Raw genomic sequence first — 20586 nt, 5'->3', positions numbered from 1 at the left:
TATCTTTAGAATGGGTAAATTTTAGTATTTTCTTTTCTTCTTCTTCAGGAATTACTATTTCCATGGTGTTTATCTTTCAAATAAAAGCTTTTAATATAATTAGTTAAAACTTGAATAGCTGCTGGTGAAAAAATTATTTTCTTCAGTGGACTTGTTAAAAGTTCAACAAAATCACTTTGGAAAAGCACAAAAATTGACTTTCATCAATAAGAAAACTTCTAATTGGAATGCAGAAAACTTAAAGACTGAACATTAGGTTAGCAAAAGTGATTAGCAGTTAGAGGTGCAAATTTATGTTAACCTGGCATTCAGTAATGCAAATTGGGTTGTTACTAATTCTTTTGTAGCTGCTCTGAAAATAGACCCAAGCATCCACCTGTGTTTTCACTTTTAAAATTTTTGCCTTTCAAAATTTTACAGGACTTCTAGATAATAGTTCTTTTATTTATCTAATTAAGAGATAAACTTTATGTTTTATGTTTTTAGCACATTTGCTAGGCAGATAGCTCACAAACAAAAGTAATTCTTAAATGCTGCCTTCGTACATTTTAACTAAGTTGAATTTGTGTTTGAACACAGCTTGACAAAAATGGTAAGTAAAAACTCACCTAACAGTGAATGAAATTTAAAGAACTTGAATAGCTTCAGTCAAACCATAATTTGCCAACTCTGCAACTTCTAAGTGTAACTCATTTGATAAAAGTTTCAAGATACCAACATTTAAATATGCACTGATTTAGAAAGCATGTGTTATTTGGAAATGTGCTTTCATTTCATGGATATTTTCTCCTAAGTTTTTGAATTTTCTGTTTGGAAAGATAAAAGTTCATTGGATTGTAGTAGATCTTATCCTTAAAACTACTGCTCTATCCTTAAAGCTCTATCTATTAGAACTTTGTATGTTTTAGGTAAATGTAGACGTGCTCCCATAGATAATGAATGCTTATGTCACTGTATTGCAAACTCAGTCATACTTTATAGACTGGAATTTTAAATGAATTTGTAAGTTTAAACATCTCTACAGCTTCCTGAGGATGGAAGTGAAGAAAGAGATGCTGGTCTCTTCCCCCTGTTACCCAGTGACACGGTGCATGGGAGTGGTTGAAAGCCCCACCACAGGAGGTTTCGACTGGACATCAGGAAGCATTTCTTTACTGAGGCAGTTGTTAAACAATGGAACAGGCTTCCTAGGGAAGTGGTCGATGCCCCAAGCCTGCCAGTGCTTGAGCGGTATTTGGACAATACTCTTAATAATTTGCTTTAACTTTTGGTCAGTCCTGAATTTGTCAGGTAGTTGGACTAGATGATCACTGTACATCCTTTCCATCTGAAGCAGTCCTATCCTATCCTATCATATCCTGTCCTGTCCTATCCTATCCTATCCTATCCTATCCTATCCTATCCTATCCTACCCTATCCTATCCTATCCTATCGCATCCTTTCCTATTTATTTGATCCTCCTGATTCTGCTGGATTTTCCATGTGCACAGTCTTTTCCGTTTGCTTCATGGACAGCCCTTCAACCTATAGCTGACCTTTACAGAGCAAGTCTGCTGTGATCTGCAACCTGGCCGTGTACCAGCCCTGCGAAGCAAGACATTCTTGTCTCTTTACAGCTCTTACATTCCACCATTTCCATATGTACAGAGTATGTAATAATCATAGAGATTCTTGTTGTTTACTGCCAATGCTAAATTATGGATTTCACTCCCACTGGAAAACCTAGGGTTGGTAGAAAAACTATTCCAAGGCTAGAAACCACAGTAAATATTTTGATTATTCACAGTTATATTCCAAGCTACTTTTATGTCTTGTGAAGCATTTTGTGTCTCACAGTTAAATGAGGTAGATGCTTGTAGGTTGGTTTACTTTGAGTATAAATTTTAGTTTTTCTATAAGTAAGCACCTTTTGTGTAACAATTTCTGTTAAATGTGCTTTTTTTTCTATATCCCCATAAGAACTTTCTGAAAATTGTTACTAGTACAGTCCATAAGGTGTTGTAACAACTTCTTTGAATTTTTTTATTTCTATGAGCATAAAAAAACAAGGGACAGTGGGGAGAGAAAAAATACAAGATGCTGACTTAGCTGAATCTGTTTCATCAGTAGTCTGGTGTAGGTTTCGGACGGGTTCGGACGGACGGTGACGAGAGATCTCTATAGGCAGGTCTTGGGACACAGGCGGTTTATTGCAAAGGGCGTGGGTACAGGGGCACTGCTCAGAGCTGCCAGACTCAGCTCTGAGCAGGCCCAAGAGAGCAAGAGAGTAAGCGGGTGAGAGAGAGAGAGAGAGAGAGAGTGTAAGAGCAAGAGTGGAAGTAAGAGCAAGAGAGTCTGAAGTCCTGGTTACAATACAATAAATCATCTTCTGTACTGAATATTCTAATTGTCACTAACCAATCTAATACAAGATACAAATCCTATAGCATTTACATACAGCCTATAAGAGTTCTTATATTACCATAGAGTGTTACATCTTAACTTCTAAAAACTCCTCTTTGGACCCCTTCTGCTGAGCTAGTAGGGTCTGCTCTGACCCTTGGACCTGCTTGCAATCAAAGGGTATTGTTCCATCAAGAGGGGATTACCTTCAGTCGGCCATACCATTGTTTTCCAGTTGTTCAGTAACTAAGACTTGGTATTTCAAAAGTGGCTTTCATTTCGATGTTGCCTGTAGTTTTCATATTCCCAAAATCTTTTGTCAGGCAATCATATTTATAAGGCTTTCCTGTTTCATCTTCCCGAACAGTCTGGGATAAAAATTGACCACATTTTTGAGATCCAACATGGAAAATTTCCCAAGTGCCATTTACTGAGTTTGCATGAATAAAACACAAAGCTTAATAGAATTCAGAATTAACTGCTGCACTGAGTTCGTGCTACCTATGCACGTGGTGTTAGCGTCTCTGAATTTAAAAATGTGATTGATCTCATGATGCAAAGCTGATAGAAAAATCTTACTGGTGGTAGAACTGCAAGGGATTCTGGCACCAAGTGGTATCATTCAGTGGATCATCTCAGAGTATGGTATATGTATTTGTAGACACAGGAGCCTTGTTCAATTAAAATAAAAGCGATCCTGGCTCTTTTAGTGTTCTCTATGATTAGCTGAGATACTTGGAAATCTTACAAACATGCGCATCAGATAATGGAATGAATTTTTTTTTTACAGTAATAAACCTCTTTCCCTTGTTGAAGACATCTTGTGTCAGAACCTCATTTCTGAAGTGGTGGCTGTGGAAAAGTGGAGTTTCATTTTCTGTGGCCTAGGGAATCTCATCAGTCTTGAAGACAACAGTAACTGGCCATTTTGGGTCCCTAGGTGACAAGTTTGACAAGCATTTCATTCACTGCAGAATTTATTAATATGCAATAATGTAACTTTTCTTCTACTGTTCCTCTGAATTTTAGCCTCCTGGATGCTAAACATGGACTATAGTAGACCAAGTAAAGTATTTTGATTGTCTTTTTCAGAATATGAGGGTGCGGACAGTGAAAGGACAAGATTACTATTCTAAAACAGGAGCAAAATTCCATGGAAAAATGGAACAAAAATTTATTCTTGTTGACTGTAAGAAAGTCATATATGGTTCTTACAGGTAAGATCAATCACTGAAGTGTCTGTAGCAAACCTGTCATCTCAGGTATTTGCTATAGCAAATTTGGGGGTTTTCTATTTGTGAAAATTCTTCTAGGGAAGCACATGGGTAAATTTGATTATGTTTTCTGTAATTTAACAGGTTTTTAATAGATACTTATTGCTAACTAGCCTAAGAGGTCCTCTGTTCATTTTTCACAAAGAAGAAATAAAGGATATAGGTTTTGCTACAGCTGGAGAGTTGCTAAAAAGAAAAAAATCCTGATTTGTCTTATATTGTCTGAATTATTCTTGTTTAATATTCACTCCAGAAAAGGCTGTCAAAATTATTTCATAAACTGTCTTGGATAGTTCCTCCATCTAATAAATCTTATAAAGGTAACGTTAGAGACTGATTCTGTGTCTCTCTAGTATACGATGTCAAATTCAAAATTGCCCAAGTTAAGTCTCTCTCTATGTATGGCTAAGTTTCTTTATTCTGCTTTCCTTTATATTTCTAGTATATGTGTGCAAGACATAGGCTGGAAGAACTTACAGCCTTGCAGAGCTGGAAAAAACCTAAGTTAAAGCAGAGACAGTCTTAACTCACACATTATTAAATGTTTTTCTTATTTTCATGCTACACTTTTCCCATTTGTCCTACTGAGTTAGTTTCTGCCAGCATAGTGCCTGGGTGCCAGATCCACAGCTACTGCCTTTCTAGATTACCACCACCGTAAGCTTTTGAAAATCTGACCCTTTATTTCCTCCGAGACTCAGCCAGCCCTAAATTCAGACTGACACATATAAATGGTAGTGAGGTAAGTGACAAGTTCATAAATGAATCAGGTTAAGCAACTGCAGGGACGGCCTGCATGCTTTGACATCTGCACCCAGTGTTATGATCTGTGAGAATGTGATAGGTTTTCTCATTCCATTTTGAAAAACAACACTGCTTGAACACCTTGCACCACAGGGGCTGGAATCATCAATTTCTGTAGAAATCAGGCTTTCTTTGTGGAAGAATCTAGTGATTTGTAACCGGAAAAACAAGTCTTTCTGAACTCTGTCACTGAACTCAAAATTAAGTTCAGGGTTTTTTTCAAATATTATGTGTTATTCTTAATTGTGAGAATTAATAGGAAAAAAAACATTCGCAGCACAATTTGATTTAATCTTGATACACTATAACTTCCTGAAAAATACAAAGACAGCAAAAAAACCCCTTAATCAGCAAGCTGGTTTTGTGAACAAAACAAACCTATTTTCTAACATCTAGAAGAAAAATGCAAATGAATAAATTCATTGATTTTTTCCTTTTTTTATGAAAATAGGATTTCAAAACAGATTTTTTCTTTGTTGTAATCTACAAATTGTATGCTTTACACACCATGATATTAGTCTTGTTTCAGCATCCTTAATGTACATATTAATTTATCTCATTTTGTAGCTGTAAAATAATTCCATCTACTTAGCTTTGACCTTGTGTTCAGTCTTTTACGGCAGGAAAGAGAAACATTTTCTTCATCAAAGCATTATCATTGCAATTAAAAGAAATTTTCATATCCAATCCAGTTTGCATACTAGAAAATGTAAACTTTTTAAAAATTCTGAGCTGATCTTTCTGAAAGTGTTTAGAATGAAGTGCATTCAAAATTGCTGAAGCACTCCTGCATGTTATCACAACATAATCACACAGTAACATTCTCTGACTGAAGAGTAAATACAGTGGGTATAGTTAGTCCTGCCGTAGTCTTTGTAGAAGTGATTTTGTTCCATTAGGTATTTGTACTTTACTGTTCTACATTTGTGAATACTTTTTTAGGATACTTTTTATAAGGGCAGTTATAAGAGTAGTTATAGACTCATTCCCGCTCCCACTGAAATCAGTGGAAAATCTCCAGCTGAGTTTAACTGGTATTAGATTAGACCTTCTGAGTCCAAATTACATGAATCATGCCCACAACTTATTTATTTAGAAGGTATTTTTACAAACCCAAGGTTTGTGTGAAAGCTTTCTTATCAAGAAGGACTAGTGTGATACTTCAGCTCAAAAGAACTGTATCTAATGGTCATTTATTTTTCTTTCAGCTTCATGTGGTCATTTGAAAAAACCAACCTCAGTATGGTTCAAGTTATCACAGGACAGCTTGTGGAATCCTTTGATGAAGAGTTCAGGACACTGTATGCCCGTTCTTCTGTTCCTAGCTCATTTGCCCCAGAATTACTGCGAGTAAACAGTCGCAAGACACTCTGGGATAATGATACATACCAACACTCAGTGTCTTCCTTGGCTTCAGTTTCTAGCCAAAGAAACCTTTTTGGTAGGCAAGACAAGGTTCTCAAAATAGATCCTGTTTGGAAAACTCGTGGAAGATATGCAGTAAATGAAATAGATAAATATGGCTTGAGAAATCAAGCCTATAATAAGCAACCATTTAATCCAGGTTTTAATGTTCAAAATCCAATCCAGCAGTATCAACCTAGTGAAAAAAATGAGCACTGGAAGAGACATAGTTATGCTGGGGAGAAGCCAGAAAGGACACCTTACCTATTGCTCAACAGAGCTATTAACAGAACCAACAATTTACCAAATACTTGGAAGATGCCATCTGATAGCCTTAGTATTGTGTCATCATTACGAGGAGGATATGCAAATAACTACAATATGCCCCAGCAAAGTTTTGCTGATCAGTTCTCACGACCAAAGGTAAATCTTGCAGAGAGAAATTCAATTGTGCGGAGGTCTTTTAATGGGACAGATAATCATATCCGCCATCTGCAGCAGAGGATGCCAACCCTTGAGCACACAACAAAATCATTCCTACGTAACTGGCGAATAAAGTCATATTTGAATGATCAGTCAGATTATCCAGTAGAGTCTAATGGGTCAGCCTTGGGTGACAGGTATGATAGCTACGACACAGCTGAAAATATTAAAGCTCATGCACTGTACTCTCATTCTCGCTTGCGATCATCGTTGGTGTTTCAGCCAACTTTACCTGAACAGCAGGAAGTAAGCAGCTGTGCAAGTTCTTCAAATTCAACTATAATTGGGTCAGAAGGAAGTGCAACGCCTAAAGGGACATCTAACCATGCCCCAAGTGTGGAAAATGGAGTGGATAATATTTTAGAGGATCTTAGCACAAACTTTCCTCTTAAATCAGATGCACCAAAACCCCACGGAATTCAGATTGCAGACAACACAAAACCTAGTGTAAATTCAAATGCAGCTGGTGACTCATCACTGTATCTGTACACAACACTCTGCACAGACAAACATGCAGAAAATTTGAAGAACCTTCAAAATGAAAATATGCTCAAAAGGAGAAGTTTTCCCATGTTTAATTCAAAGTCCATATTGGATCCTGGTACCAACAAACATGCATCCAATTATGTTTACAGCACATTGACTAGGCATAGACTTAAGCAGCCAGTTAGTCCAAAACTTCCAGGAGAAATGCTGAAGAGTGCTAAAAGTTTGCATAGTATGACCAACCACTTGCCACAGGAGGAAAAGGACATGAAAGGAGAGCTAAAGATTAGCCCGACTGCTAGCAAGGCAATCTCCATGGCGGCTCTCACTGAAGCCAGCAGGGAGGAGTCTAGTAAGGATTGCACATCGAAGAAAGAAAGTAAGAATTCCCCAAGTTTTCTGAAGAAAGGATCCCAGAAACTGCGGTCGCTTCTTAATCTCACGCCAGACAAGAAGGAAAACTTGTCAAAAAACAAAGGCCCTGCCTTTTACAGAATGTGTAGTAGTTCTGACACATTGGTTTCTGAAGATGAGAATCAAAAACCAAAGATTTCTGAAAATAAGGCAGATTCTTCCCCAAGGAGAAAAAGAAATTCATCATCAAATTCTCAAGGTAGTTTGAACAGAAGTAAAGAAGATGTCACCGGGAGTCCAACAAAATCTCCGAAGTCTCCAAAATCGCCAAAATCTCCAAAACCTCCATCTGAGGAGAGCAATAAAAAGTGTCCTCTCTTGTGCCCCCTTGAAAGTAAGTTCATAGAAACTGCAGGAGATGCATCTACCCCAAGATTTAATACAGAACAGATTCAGTATCAAGATGCAAAGGAAATATCCATGAATACTACTTCTGAAAGTGCTCCTGTTTCTGCTCTTCAAAGAGCAAGTTCAATGACATCACAGCTGGCAGGCTCAAAACACCAAGAGGAGCTGAGATCTCGTTTGAGTGAGAGGCGTGTTTATAGTCGCTTTGAGCCATTCTGTAAGATGGAAAATGCCAGCCCACCTGCAGGAAATGCAGCCAACAGCAGTTCACATCTAGCAGATATCAAAAGCAAGACCTTAGGGAATAATTATGGCAGGAGTAATCACATGGTCACCTACAACTCAACTGCTTACCACCCATTGCAGCCTAATGAAAATAAGCTGAGAGGATTTATGCAAAAGTTTGGGAACTTCCTACACAAAAACAAGTAAAAATTTTGTTGATTATATTGAAATACAGCAAGACTGGCAAAGCTGGCCATGATCTTAACTGGACAAAGACTTGTGGCTAACTTTTGGAGAGCTTACTTGGATTTCTTCTTCGGTCTAGGACTTTGGAATGGATGTAGATATTTTTAAAAATAATTATTCTAGAATTGTTATACTTAAATGTTTCCAGAAATTCTGTGTCCAGAAGATGTCTCAAGGCAGTTGTTTATAGTGTTGATATTGTAAGATTTATTTTATACATTTTCCTTGTGAAGAAAATACATTCTAGCATATTGTAAGATTAATAAGCATGGGGTAAAAAAGATGGGGGATGTTTTTAAACTGCAGATAATACTGTTTCCAAAGATTTCCCTTCAAAAATAGGATAGCACTAGGAATAGTGAATTGTATTTTTCAGCATTTATGTACACTTTCAAATGATAAACACAAGTGTTAATGCATTGCATGTTTCTTATCTTTAATTGAAAACCTCTTTTGGGTTTCATCTTGTTAATAGTTTACCTCATAGCAGCTATTGAACTGTTTGGGCAGCAGATGGATCTATCTTACTTTATTGAATTTTCCGTGTAATATGATATTTTTCTGAAGTATTTGGCATACAGATTTGAAAGTGACCTTAATCTGAGTTTTCACAGACTTGTTTACATGGTTAAACTAGTGTGAATGTAGAATGAACATTAAAAAAATGATTTATAAAAAAAAGTGCCTTGAACATAACCTACAATTAGTTTAAATTTCAGTGGATTAATTACATTTGTACAGCGTGCCAGTATTCTGTAATGTCTTCTTTAAAAAAGCTTTTTTATTACATTTTTCTATTTGGTGTTTAAAAAAAAATTTCTATGGACTTCCGCTTCTCAGGTAAGTTTTTGAGTTTCACATGCAGCAGTTTTAAATGTTTTAAATGTTGCCAGATCTGTTTGCAACTCTGGCTTTAAAGGCCTTATGTCAGGATGACTTTTACAAGCCCACAAGGAATTAGGCAGCTAAAAGTAAGATTTGTAATAATCACCACATCAAACAAGGCACCTTTCCTAAGCCAAAGAGAGTATCAGTGAAGGGTGATAGAAAATGTTAAACTTAAGTGATGGGATTGAGACACCTAACTGCATTCTAAGGGACACGTTTGGTTTATCTGATCCTCTGTGTCATAAAAAATTTCTCGAGAATAGGTGACTGCATGTTAGTGCTTATAAAAACAGATGTGGTGATGTGTTTGGGCAGCAGCATGGCATCCACGTCTCATCTGCAGTGTACGGAACATCCAACTGGCTTACCCCATCCTGGGTATGAATTTTGTGTCATAGAAGGACTCCATAATCATTTAGCTGCAAGATTCTCTGTGACAGTTTTGTTCCAAATTCAGAATTTTTTGAAATTTCACTGCTGAAAGCTTAGAATTCTTATACAGATCTTCATGTTTCAGGAGAATGTTTTAGGAGACAAGTTCAGTCTTAGATCTGAAAGGTCCCACAGTGTTCTATGGAGGAGTCCACCATGAAGGCTTGGCATTCTTTAGAAAGAAATACCAAAAAGGCATTTCATGCACCAGTTGGATGAAGTTCGTTTGTCTTATCCACCTGTGGCCCTGGGAATGGATTGTACATGGAAATCTACTTCTCGCTGAGAATCTGCTCTGGTTCCCATGAAGTCACCGTGGTTATTATCGGTGATTTCAACTAAGCAGCTTTTTATTCTTTCTCAGGCAACTTTATTAGGGTTCATGCATCATAGCAGTAACTGTTTCATTGTGGGGGTGCTTATTATTTATGAGAGTGACAAAGACTTGCATGTCAATCCTCTGCTGAAAGTTTAGGTCTTTCCGTTACCTGTGATCACAAAAGATGTTATAAATTTCTTGGTGAACACTGGTAACTGTTCACTTCTTGATGAAATGCCATAGTTAGTATTTTTCCCAAATGAACATTTATACTTAAATATTCTGTTCCAACAGAGGTAGCATGTTCATAGCCAAGACAAGGAGTGTCTTAGTACTTGAGGCATGTTTTCAACATAGGCACACGTACCTCCACAGCTACGCAGCCAACAGCAATGCCATACTGTACTTTTTAAAACACTTAATAATTTTTAGTCAGTCAGACATTTGTCCAGGATAGTATCTGAATTGAAGTGCAAGTGGTGCTAAAAATGATAGGAGTAGTTTTAGGAAGATCTTTCGTTTTCCTTCCTATTCTGACATACACTTGTAGGCAAACCTGTATTTGGGAAGGAAATGAGAGGGAGAACAAGGGTCTTGGGACGAGTTTTGAAGTGACGGTGCTTTCCATATTGTCATAAACTTTGGGAAATCTATACTGATGCAATTTGGAAATATTTTACTGTATTTTTCAAAGTAGATTGCTAATTGAAGTGTCCTGATAAGGCAGATATTTTAATTTACCAAGTCATCTGTGTTTGTAGATATATACTGCTGGTTTTTATCTGCACAGAAGATTTAGAGCCTTCAGTGAAGAGCCTGCTTGTAGACTTGATAGTGCAAAAAAAAATCTTGGTAGAACTAGCTTTTTTCCATTTTCAGATCTCTTCTCAGAGTTCCCACATAGGAATGGTCTGCATTAAGGCTTGATCCGAGGTTAATTGACATGAATTCCACAGACCTCAGGGGAAGTAGGATCAGACACTTAATGTACGGACATCACTATTTTAGAAATGTTACAAGACCCAGTGCTGCTTGGGGAGGATAAGGCTCTGCTTGACACCATGGGAAGAGCAGCCTGATGCCCTGCCTGCAGCTACAGCTTTGAAGGTTGGGAAGCCCACTGGGGAGCTCCACAGGTGCTGCAAGGACCAAGTGTTCATTTGTTCCCTCCAGAACCTGTGTTTGTGGGAAAATGTTCACCAGTACTGTCTGATTTGCCTCACGTCTCCATGGGAACCCAGTTGTCTGTCAAATTAAAAGGAAAATATAGGGGTCAAAAAACGCGTTGTATCTGCAAAGAAAAAGGATGTGCAGATTTCTGGAGGGAAAAGTTGGAGTTTGCTTTTTTGAACTTCTTTTTCCCAAAGCTTGTCTTGATGTTTCTGCCTTTCCAAGGAGATGCATTTCATTCAGTGTGTCCTAAATGTGCTTTGCATGTTAAAATTTTCCACCCTGCACACACCCAATGCACTCCCAGTTTTGTAAGGCTGTGAAGTAATAGCTGTTGCCATGCATGACGGCCACTTGGCCACATGGCTTGGGAGTTGTGAAATCCAGAAGAAATGTCGAGTCATTCCCACATTAAATAAAACTCCATTAGCACTGTCACACATCTCTGAGGGCAGCTCTGTGAAAGCTGGTCAGAGTTAGGCAGTGCTGACAGTGGCCCTCAGGAGCACTGTCGGGAGCAGAGGGAAATGCAGCTGGGAGATGCAGGCTCTTCATACAGTGCTCATTCAGTTTCTGTCATAAATAAACCACCCCTGCATACAGTCATAATACACAGTGAATAACTTGCTTCATTTCTTCAGCCTCCTAATAAACAGCTTTTACTGCTTCTCAGATTGCAAAATTGTTGGTTGTTCTCTTATTAATGACCTTGCACTGCACTCTTTATTCATGCTAACAAACACGAACTAGATGTGAAGAAAGGTTATAAATCAAGAAGAAGTAAGTTGCCAGCTGTCTAATAAATGAGGGGAGTAGTACTTGTGACAAACCTTGAGAGAAACAAAAAGCTTATCAGGCACTGCATGTTTGCGCATAGGTGAAAAATTGCTATTCAAAGACAACAACTGTTTGATCATTTTTCAGCTTTCTGAAATGTATTTAAAAATGTTGTGGCTTATAAGACATTATAAAAAAATAATACCAAAACCTGTTGCAGGGCAGTATAAAAATAGAATTTAGATTGACTCTACTAAGCTGTATGATAAATACATATCTTTTTTCATTTGTAACATTATGTGGGGTAAGTTTTACAGCCAACAAGTAGCTTTGCAACTGTAATGCAGAGGGATCTGTAGGGTTACTATGGTACTCAGTGTAATTTATTCCCTATATCAATGTTGTATTGCACAGTACAGTACTTAGGGGTTTTTTAGTTTGTTTTCATCTAAGTCAGGATAGTTAGAGCAATATAGAGCTGCAGTAATTCATGGGTAATTGAAGCATGTTCCTCCCATTTTGTCTTCACTTGCGTAAGTACATATTCCATTGGAACCCCAGTGACAAGAGAGGAGACTGCAATGATCAAAAGACTGTCATGCCATTTCATTCCTATCTCAGAGAGGTGCTTACAGAGATGTCTGGGTACCTTTATATAGGGTCTGAAATCTTTCATAATTTTCAACTCTAAGAGTTACAGTTAGGTCTACGGTTTTCACATTTTGATATGATGCTGAAGATGTTGCATGTTCTGAGAATGCTTTTCTGTACTTGGAAACAGGATGGAAGAAAACATTTGCTCTTGGAGAGCTCAGAACAGGGCTCCTTTGCTGTTAAGCAAACCTAGTAGTTCTGATTTTTGCTTTTGTGATGTTGACTAATTTAAGTCATAAAACTTGTGCTCCAGACCCTTCACCAGCTCCATTGCCCTTCTCTGGACACTCTCCAGCACCTCAATGACTTTCTTGTAGTGAGAGGCCCAGAACTGAACACAGGTGTTCAAAGTGTGGCCTCACCTCGCCAAGCACAGGAGCACAATCGCTGCCCTGGTCCTGTTGGCTGCACTATTGCTGATCCAGCCTGTCCAGATCCCTCTGCAGAACCTTCTTACCCTCCAGCAGATCAACGCTCCCAGCCAACTTGGCATCATCTGCAAATTGTCTGAGGGTCCATGTGATCCCATCATGCAGATCGTCAATAAAGATATTAAGCAGGACTTGCCCCTACACTGAGCCCTGAGGAACACCATTGTGCAGACTGCCAATGGGAATTAATTCCATTCGTCACCAGACCATCCAGCCAGTTTTTTACCACAGGAACAGTGCACCCATCCAAGCCATGAGCACCCAGTTTCCCCAGGGGAGTGTTGTGGGAAATGGTGTCGCTGGCACCAAGGTCAGAGTGGAGAGTCCTGTAGTTTCCTGCATCCTCCTCTGGTCCTTGTAGGTTGACTTCACATTTGCCGACTTCCAGTCACCTGGGATCTTCCCAGTTAACCAGACTGCTGGTAAATGACAGGGGCTTGGTGAGCACTTCTGCCAGCTCCCTCTGTACCCCTGGGTAGATTCAATCCAGCCCCATAGACATGTGTGTGTATCAGGTATCTCACCATCTCCTCTTGGATTATGGGGGTTTCATTCTGCTCCTCATCGCTGTCTTCCAACTCAGGGGGCTGGTACCCAGAGAGCAACTGGACTTACTAGTAAAAACTGAGGCAAAGAAGGCATTAGGTACCTCAGCGTTTTCTTCATTCTTTGTGACTATGTTTCCCCCCCACACCCAAGAAAGGATAGCGATTCTTCTCAACATTCCTGTTGCTGAGGTGTTTATAGAAAGCTTTTTTATTGTCTTTTATGGCAGTGGCCAGGTTAAGTTCCAGATGGGCTTTGGCCCTTCTACTTTTCTCCCTGCAAAGCTTCACAATATCCTTGTAGTTGTCCTGAGTTGCCTGTCCCTTCTTCCAAAAGACATAATGCTTTTTTTTTTTAATTTTTTTTGTCATATATATCTTTGCGGATTTTTTCAAAATCTCTCTGTGTGTTTCTGGAGGAGAATCTGGTTTGCTAAAAATTACTTGACATCCCTTCACAAGAAGCTTCTGTGAAGGCTATGCATCTTTTACCATATATGTTAAAGTATCTAAAAATTCAATGGTTAAGTGCAAAAGATAGTTGCAGGGAAAACTAATAATTTCTGATACAGGGGCCATGATACATGCTTATTTTGACAGTGTTGCTTCCATGTGTAAGTACAGCTGAGAGAAAAATTACTTCTTTTCTTTCCAGAACATAGTTGAAGTAGAAATATTTGAAAGACTGAGCACCAGTGAGAATATTTTATTCTGTTTGAGAAATGAATGCAACTAGTTAATTAGCATTCAAACACTGGACTCCTACATGTCTGTTCTACGTCTGTTCTTTCCTCATTTAGCAATCACCGTACTCAAAATTCAGACTGATCGTCTAAAGCTTCCCAAGCTCTTGAATATTACTCTGAAGAACTATTCCAATGAGGCATTAAAAACATGCTTAGATTTTTAAACTAGGCTATCCCAGGATAAAGCGTACCAGGCATATGTGTTTTGTTAGATTTTGGTGTGAAACTCAGAGCAATCCCAGCTGATGTAGTGTGGGTAACTGATGACTGTGTAGTTTCATTTTTTTGTTTGGGTCATGTGTAATATTGACCCATGGCAACACCACTTTTAGGCATCATGTCTGATATGTTTCTTTCAAATGTCACATGTGCTGGTATGAAAATATTACTCTGATTTCAGAGTTTAGATTAATCTAAAGCAGAGTGTGTGGATCTGTGATGATCCATAAGATTTCAAAAGAGGATATGGATGTGAATTCGAATTACTAAAAAAACAGACAAAACTAAAAAGTATATGCAGATATCTTCACATACAGCAAAAGAAACAAGTAAAATCAGAAGATGAAATCACAAGTAAATATTCATAATGTTTTACCAGTTGAACATTTTACCAGTTGAAAATGAAAGCTGGTGCACCAACATGGCAGGAAACACAATTATCAGATGCTCTCTGATTAAAAAAAGCTGAGAGACACTAATCTAGATAATGCAAAAGAAGAATGAGGGATGCTACAAATACACAAGACCCAGAATGGATTTTCCTGAGTAATTTTTGGGGGGGTGGGGAGCATGGGAAAGGAATTCCATCAAATTGGTTTCGATACTGACAGATGTAAAGGACTGTGCTGGTTTCATTTAAAACTACTTGATATGTAAAGGTTTTTTTTTCCTAAGATGGAATTCCTGTATTACATAGCAGCTATGTTATGGATATACTGTGTATGTAAAAATACAGCCCAAAAATTGCCTTGACATAATTTATTACTTTTACTTTTTACCAAATAAAATGTTTCTTTTAAAGCGCAGCTCATTTCTGTGTTCAATTCTTCATTGACTCATACTGTTACTAACATTTCTCATTCAAAATATAGAACATCTTTTTAAAAATGCTGACATCAGAAATGTTGAGTGAAATGTTACAAATTGAGGTCTCAAAGCTGGTTTGTGGTAGCATCCTCTCTGCAGAAGTGTTGCGCCTTCTATGGGACCTGGAGCTCACACAAACCACAGAGAAAGGACCAAAGCTATCACTAAAATAAAATATCTGGAATAAAATATTGCTGTAATATAATGAAAGTAAGTGGAATCAAAAATGTAGGAGGGTAAGGTCCACAGTGTTAGTGTCCATGTTTTCTTTCAGAGCCTTCTATCACTTCCTTGCTCTAATATTTTGGGTTTGTTTGCCTTCCTGTTAATTCTGCCTTGCCAGTAGTGTCAGGTTCAATAGTGTTTTTTGTTTCCTCCTAGCTCTGCCTTAATTTCCTCTTCCCTATTTAAATGAAACATCCTTCAGAAATCTGTTTGCCTATCTATTGCATTGTACTTGCTACTGAAAAAATAATTTGCATCACACGGCTCGTGAGAATTAACTTCTGACAACTGCATGCATGAGTTGTACAATGGGATAGCTCATGAGAAATCGATTTTGAATCCTGAATATTTGCTCAGTGCAGTAGAAAACATAGTAGCCTTTCTGAACAGCTTATGATCTATATTTAGACTTAATGGACGAAGGAGATGAAGAGAAAGAGAAGTTTTAACTTTTTCAGTTATAAAAGGTTATAGAACATTGAGGTGATTACTCATTTACCACATATGAAGAGTTTGTGGGGCTGTGGTGTCTGCAGGCACCCATGCACATACCTGTGTGCATAATACTGAGGCTCCTACTTGTACAGGAACTTCCACTTACATTGTAATTTAAGTAAAACTCATCGTGGTTCATTGAGCTCAAGTCTTTTCTCAGTTGCCACACACAAAAGTCATTATAATAATTACTACCTCGTCTCCTTTCCTCACTTAGGACAAATACAAACTTACCCTGCCAGCAAGTCTGCATGCAGCATTTCAGCATTGCTAGGTAAATATATAAAAAACAAAACAAAACCTTTTTCATTTTTGGGGCATATCAATTGGGTTGAGAAGGGAGGTGTGCCTATATCCTAATGAGGACAAGACTGATGGATGTATGAATAGGGGATTTCTGGCAGGAAAGTACTTGCATGCCAGTCATTACTGAAAGTTAAAATGTGACACTTTTCGACAAAACTTATTTGAAAATGAGAATATTTAGAGTTATGGCAGAATTACTTGATTATCCAAGAATGCCTTGTAGCTGAGTAAGAGCTGTCATCCCGTTTTGGCAGATGGGAAGCCCAAGGCTTCACTGCTCTTGCGTGCCAGAGCAGCTGTGGGTGCAGACATGGGTGTCTCCTTGTTTTACTTCCATTCAGTTCCACTGCCTTGAATTTACCAGTAATATGGTGACTTGGAGAGTCCATTTCCAGGTGTGCAAATTGGGTCTTGTTTAGCACAAGCACATTACAAACTAAAATGTTGCTAAAGTCTGTATCCATATGTTGGACTCAATTATCTCAGAGGTTTTTTCAACCTAACTGATTCTGTGATTCTATTAAGTGCCTGTAAAATGGCAGATCTTTTCGTATATACTAAATGGCCTTTCCCCATGTATCTCAAAAATTACAAACTTTCACACTGTATTTGTGACACACAGGTATTTTTATCTTGAAGTAGTGACTAGTAGTACTTGGAGCACTCTATTGTGATAAATGCCAGTAAGTAGACAACCCTTAAACAACAAAAACGATTAACCATTACTCTGTGTGTGCAGTGGCCCATTTCAAATCAGTTAGCCATGGTCTTCACAATTGTTCTACTTAACTTGCTTATCAAAACAAAATTATCTCGGTGCTTTCTAAGGTAGGACAGGCAGTTGGCTCTTAAGTCTGTTCAAGTCCATGTGTGCCTACAGCAAAGTGATGCAGAGGACTCAGCCTGTGAGTGGATGTCAATGGGGCAGATGGGCCTTGGAGTCAGGATGTTCTTAGAACCCCCTCATGATTGTTTCCCTAATCAAGAACATTACAGCAATCAATACAGGCCGTAGGGAAGCAGATGGTTGCCATATGCTTATTCTCACACTTGTAACAGCCAGAGAAGTGCTGTAAAGATGTCATGCACATCTCAAGATTCATATCCTCTGCTCCTCCTCCTCTGATCAGAGCAGAGGTTTGGGGGAAAAAACGCAAGAACTGGAGGAAAAGCGATCTGGGAAGATCAGAAGCCTGTTTGGCAGCAGATTTTTTTTCTTACGCCACATAAAAAGCCTTTAGGAGGACAGCATCTGTCACTGGTTACTTGACACTTGAAGAAGTAACCTGCTGGGTTTTAGTTACTTCGTTGACACCCATTTCAGGCGTATACAGTCCCTGCAAATTCTTAGTGGTGGGAGGAATATTCTGGAGAAATGTCATTGTATACAGCCTCTTTTCAGCCGGGTTACTTACAGTGGTGTCTCTCTGCCATTGTCCAAGGGATCACGCCATTGTCCAAGAGATTGTGCCATCGTCCTTGGTGCTTCACATGATTGGGCAGAGACAGGATCACAAATCATGGATCTAGAATAGTATCCTTCTCACTTGCTGGGAAGATGTCAGCTGTGAAAGGGAAGCTTGTTTTGCTCTGCAGGTTTCAAGAACAGATGTTCTGCAATCTAGATTTTTTTTTTAACTGAATTTCCTTTTTTTTCATGCACAATGTGCAGACTTCAAGCAATAAAACTTCTCAAACAATAAAGTGTTGAACTTTAGGAGATTATAAGCAGAATTAAGGTTTTGCCTGAAGCATTTTTGTACATTTTTTTCCCCACCGCACCACAAATGTGGCCAGAGAGAAAAAAAGCCATGAAAATAAGAGTAAACCAGAAGGCACCTTTATATCTCATACTTGCTCATACTTTTTCCTAACAGGACTTCTGTGCTATCTATTGAATTTATGCCTCTGCTGCAAACCTGTGGGCTCATGTAGCTCCTCTTACACTGCCCGTCAAACCCACTTTTCACAGACTTGTTTAGTACTGCTTTTATCATATTCTTTCACCCTTCTGAGAAAAGCGTTTTCTACATGGGAATATATTTTTTCTGAGGAGTATTACTTGTTACAGAGCTATTATTTTGAGAGTTTTCTATACATCCATGCATACATCCTCACATGAGCTTGTTTTCCATCTCAATCAGTTCTATAGACAAGTTTATTCAACAATGGTCTGTAATTCAAAAGAGATTACTTTCTCAGTAGGTAAAAATTTACAGTCTATAATCTTTAGGTTAATAGGGAATATTTTATTCAGTCAACAAGCCAGTAATTTGTTTGGATTATTTTTCAGATCACTTATTTATAACAATGTTAATCTCATGACCTTGAGAGATTAATAATAAATGAAGTTTATAGCTGGCAGTTTAAATTCAAACAACATTTACTTCACCTGCATTTCCCTGAGCAAGAAGTATTGTATGTTTCTTTATTTTTTTGTAAATAAAATCCTAATTTTTTTACTTTTAGTTTTTAATTTCCTAAAATCAAAAGTATTTTATTAATTAATAGATCTTCTTCCTTTGAATTTTAAATAACTCACTCCAATACCATGACTGTCTTGGGTTCCAAAATTATAGAAACACAAGAGACATGACTTTGCAAATTTTATGTACCTGAAGTTTCAAGGGGAATATCATTAAGCATATTTTAGCATGCTCCTTCACAAATAATGGAATGCTTTCTCCTCTTATTGAGAAACAAGAGCCATTATGCCCTTGAATTCTTTAGAAATACTTTTAATGTGAGAGGAAATGTGGGTCAATGCATTTCTATCATAATACTTGTCTGTAAATCTCTTAATTAAATGTGAAAAAGAATCATAGGGCAGAAAGAGATGTTAGTCCCTCCATTTGCTTGAGGCAGCCAAAATGTACATTGGCATATTTTAATTCCCTGCCAGCAGCAAGCCAAATTAGCAGTGCTTCAAAGTGACAAACAAAACAAGGTCACAACTAAAAATCTCATAAAGCCCAGGCTACCATTTCACACAGAGCGCTTCACTTACCTGTGCCTCTAGTCTTTAAGCATGAATCTTAGAAAATTACAAAAGCTAGACCTGTTATTTTCATGAGCAGAGAGCAGAGTTTGCCCACACTGAGCAGCAGAGATGGGGCAGAGCCTGTCCCAGCAGGGTGCTCAGCACACAGTGCGATGGAGTACCTCACCTGGCATTTTTAGTGTTTCCCAGTAACTGCATGAACTCCTGTCAAAATGCTCTGTATGTATCCCCTACCCTCCCTATAATTGGTATTAATGTTTAATTTGAGTGTGAAGCTCAAACCTGGAGATAGGAGACCCGTATCCTGTTCTGACTCACGCACTGTCAAGTTAAACATTTAGAAAATTCAGTCCCAAAATCTTTTCTCTTGGTGCTGATGAATGACCACACCAGGCTTCAGCAAGATTGCTGTTACTGGCAGGGAGGCTGTTCGAGAAACTGAAACAATCTTCCTGAATATCACAAAAAGGGAAAAGCAAAAAAAGTCTCTCTCATCAATATTTTTTATGTTCCTTTTCGTGTGGAAGCAGACTGTTGTGGCAGGGAGAAGTGCTGAGGAGGCCAGAGCAGGAGCCAGTGATGTGATTTGTTACTACTCTGTTGGAAAGCACACAAAGTGACACAAAACCAAAAGAAGCAGGAATCTGACCTCATCAGTACACTGAGTTAATACCTATTCCTGTAAGCACTTCTGAGAAATCTCAAGCAGGTCTGTTCTGTGGTGTTCCTTGTCTGATGAAAATTTCACAGATCAAAAACACACAATCACAATAAAGGACCTGGTCTTCAGTTTTTCCCTCATTTCCTGAAAGAAATTTCTTCTCTCCTTACACTGCTACCCATGCATTTATGGGTCCAGCACAGCATCAGCATCAATGCATAGTGATACTCCAGAGAAATATGCAAGCTACAGTCAATTTTGCAGGTATAATGAGACTGCTAAAGTATCTGAAGTGCCACAGTTCGCGGCCTGCTCAGATATCTCTGCTCTTTAGCATTGGCAAAAGTATAGACACAGTTACTGAAGAGATGACAAAGCTGGCATTTAAACCACCCCCACTTTCTGAGGTTCAGTGTCAATGTCCCAGTGTGACAGTAGTCTTCATATGATAAGCGATTATATCTCATGATATTTTATACATATCATATTTATATCATTAAATGAATAATCAGTCAATACTTAATACTGATTTGTTCGATCTAACAAGGTAGTAAAATGGCCCAGAATAAAGTGCATATTATTAAACAGGCCTGATTTTGCAGATGGTTCCTTACTGACCTTCAAGTAAGAATGGAGTGTTCTTTGAGGTTTACTTTAGCTAGTAATCAATTACAGGAAATGATACTTAGGAAACACGCCGTTAATTTGCTTTCAGTATGGTGGTGATGCAGATGTAAAAGGATCAGCACCAGAAAAATGGGTACGGAAAACCACAACCTGATGA

General features: G+C 38.3%; 1 protein-coding gene across 3 annotated transcripts in view; it reads left to right on the top strand.

The window, feature by feature from the left end:
- Positions 1 to 15053, top strand: part of FAM83B (family with sequence similarity 83 member B) — a 56659-nt gene extending 41606 nt beyond the window's left edge. For all 3 annotated transcript variants that reach the window (XM_039569338.1, XM_039569339.1, XM_010406125.4), the window contains exons 4-5: positions 3475 to 3599; positions 5669 to 15053. In XM_039569338.1, the coding sequence (XP_039425272.1) occupies positions 3475 to 3599; positions 5669 to 8027 (2484 nt within the window). In that variant the 3' untranslated portion in view covers positions 8028 to 15053. The remainder of the gene's footprint in view (positions 1 to 3474; positions 3600 to 5668) is intronic.
- Positions 15054 to 20586: the final 5533 nt, after the last annotated feature.

Source organism: Corvus cornix, chromosome 3, assembly GCF_000738735.6.
Source record: "Corvus cornix cornix isolate S_Up_H32 chromosome 3, ASM73873v5, whole genome shotgun sequence".
Classification (NCBI taxonomy): Eukaryota; Metazoa; Chordata; class Aves; order Passeriformes; family Corvidae; genus Corvus; species Corvus cornix.
Note: the sequence above shows the minus strand (reverse complement) of the source record. Positions and strands in the feature narration are given on the sequence as shown.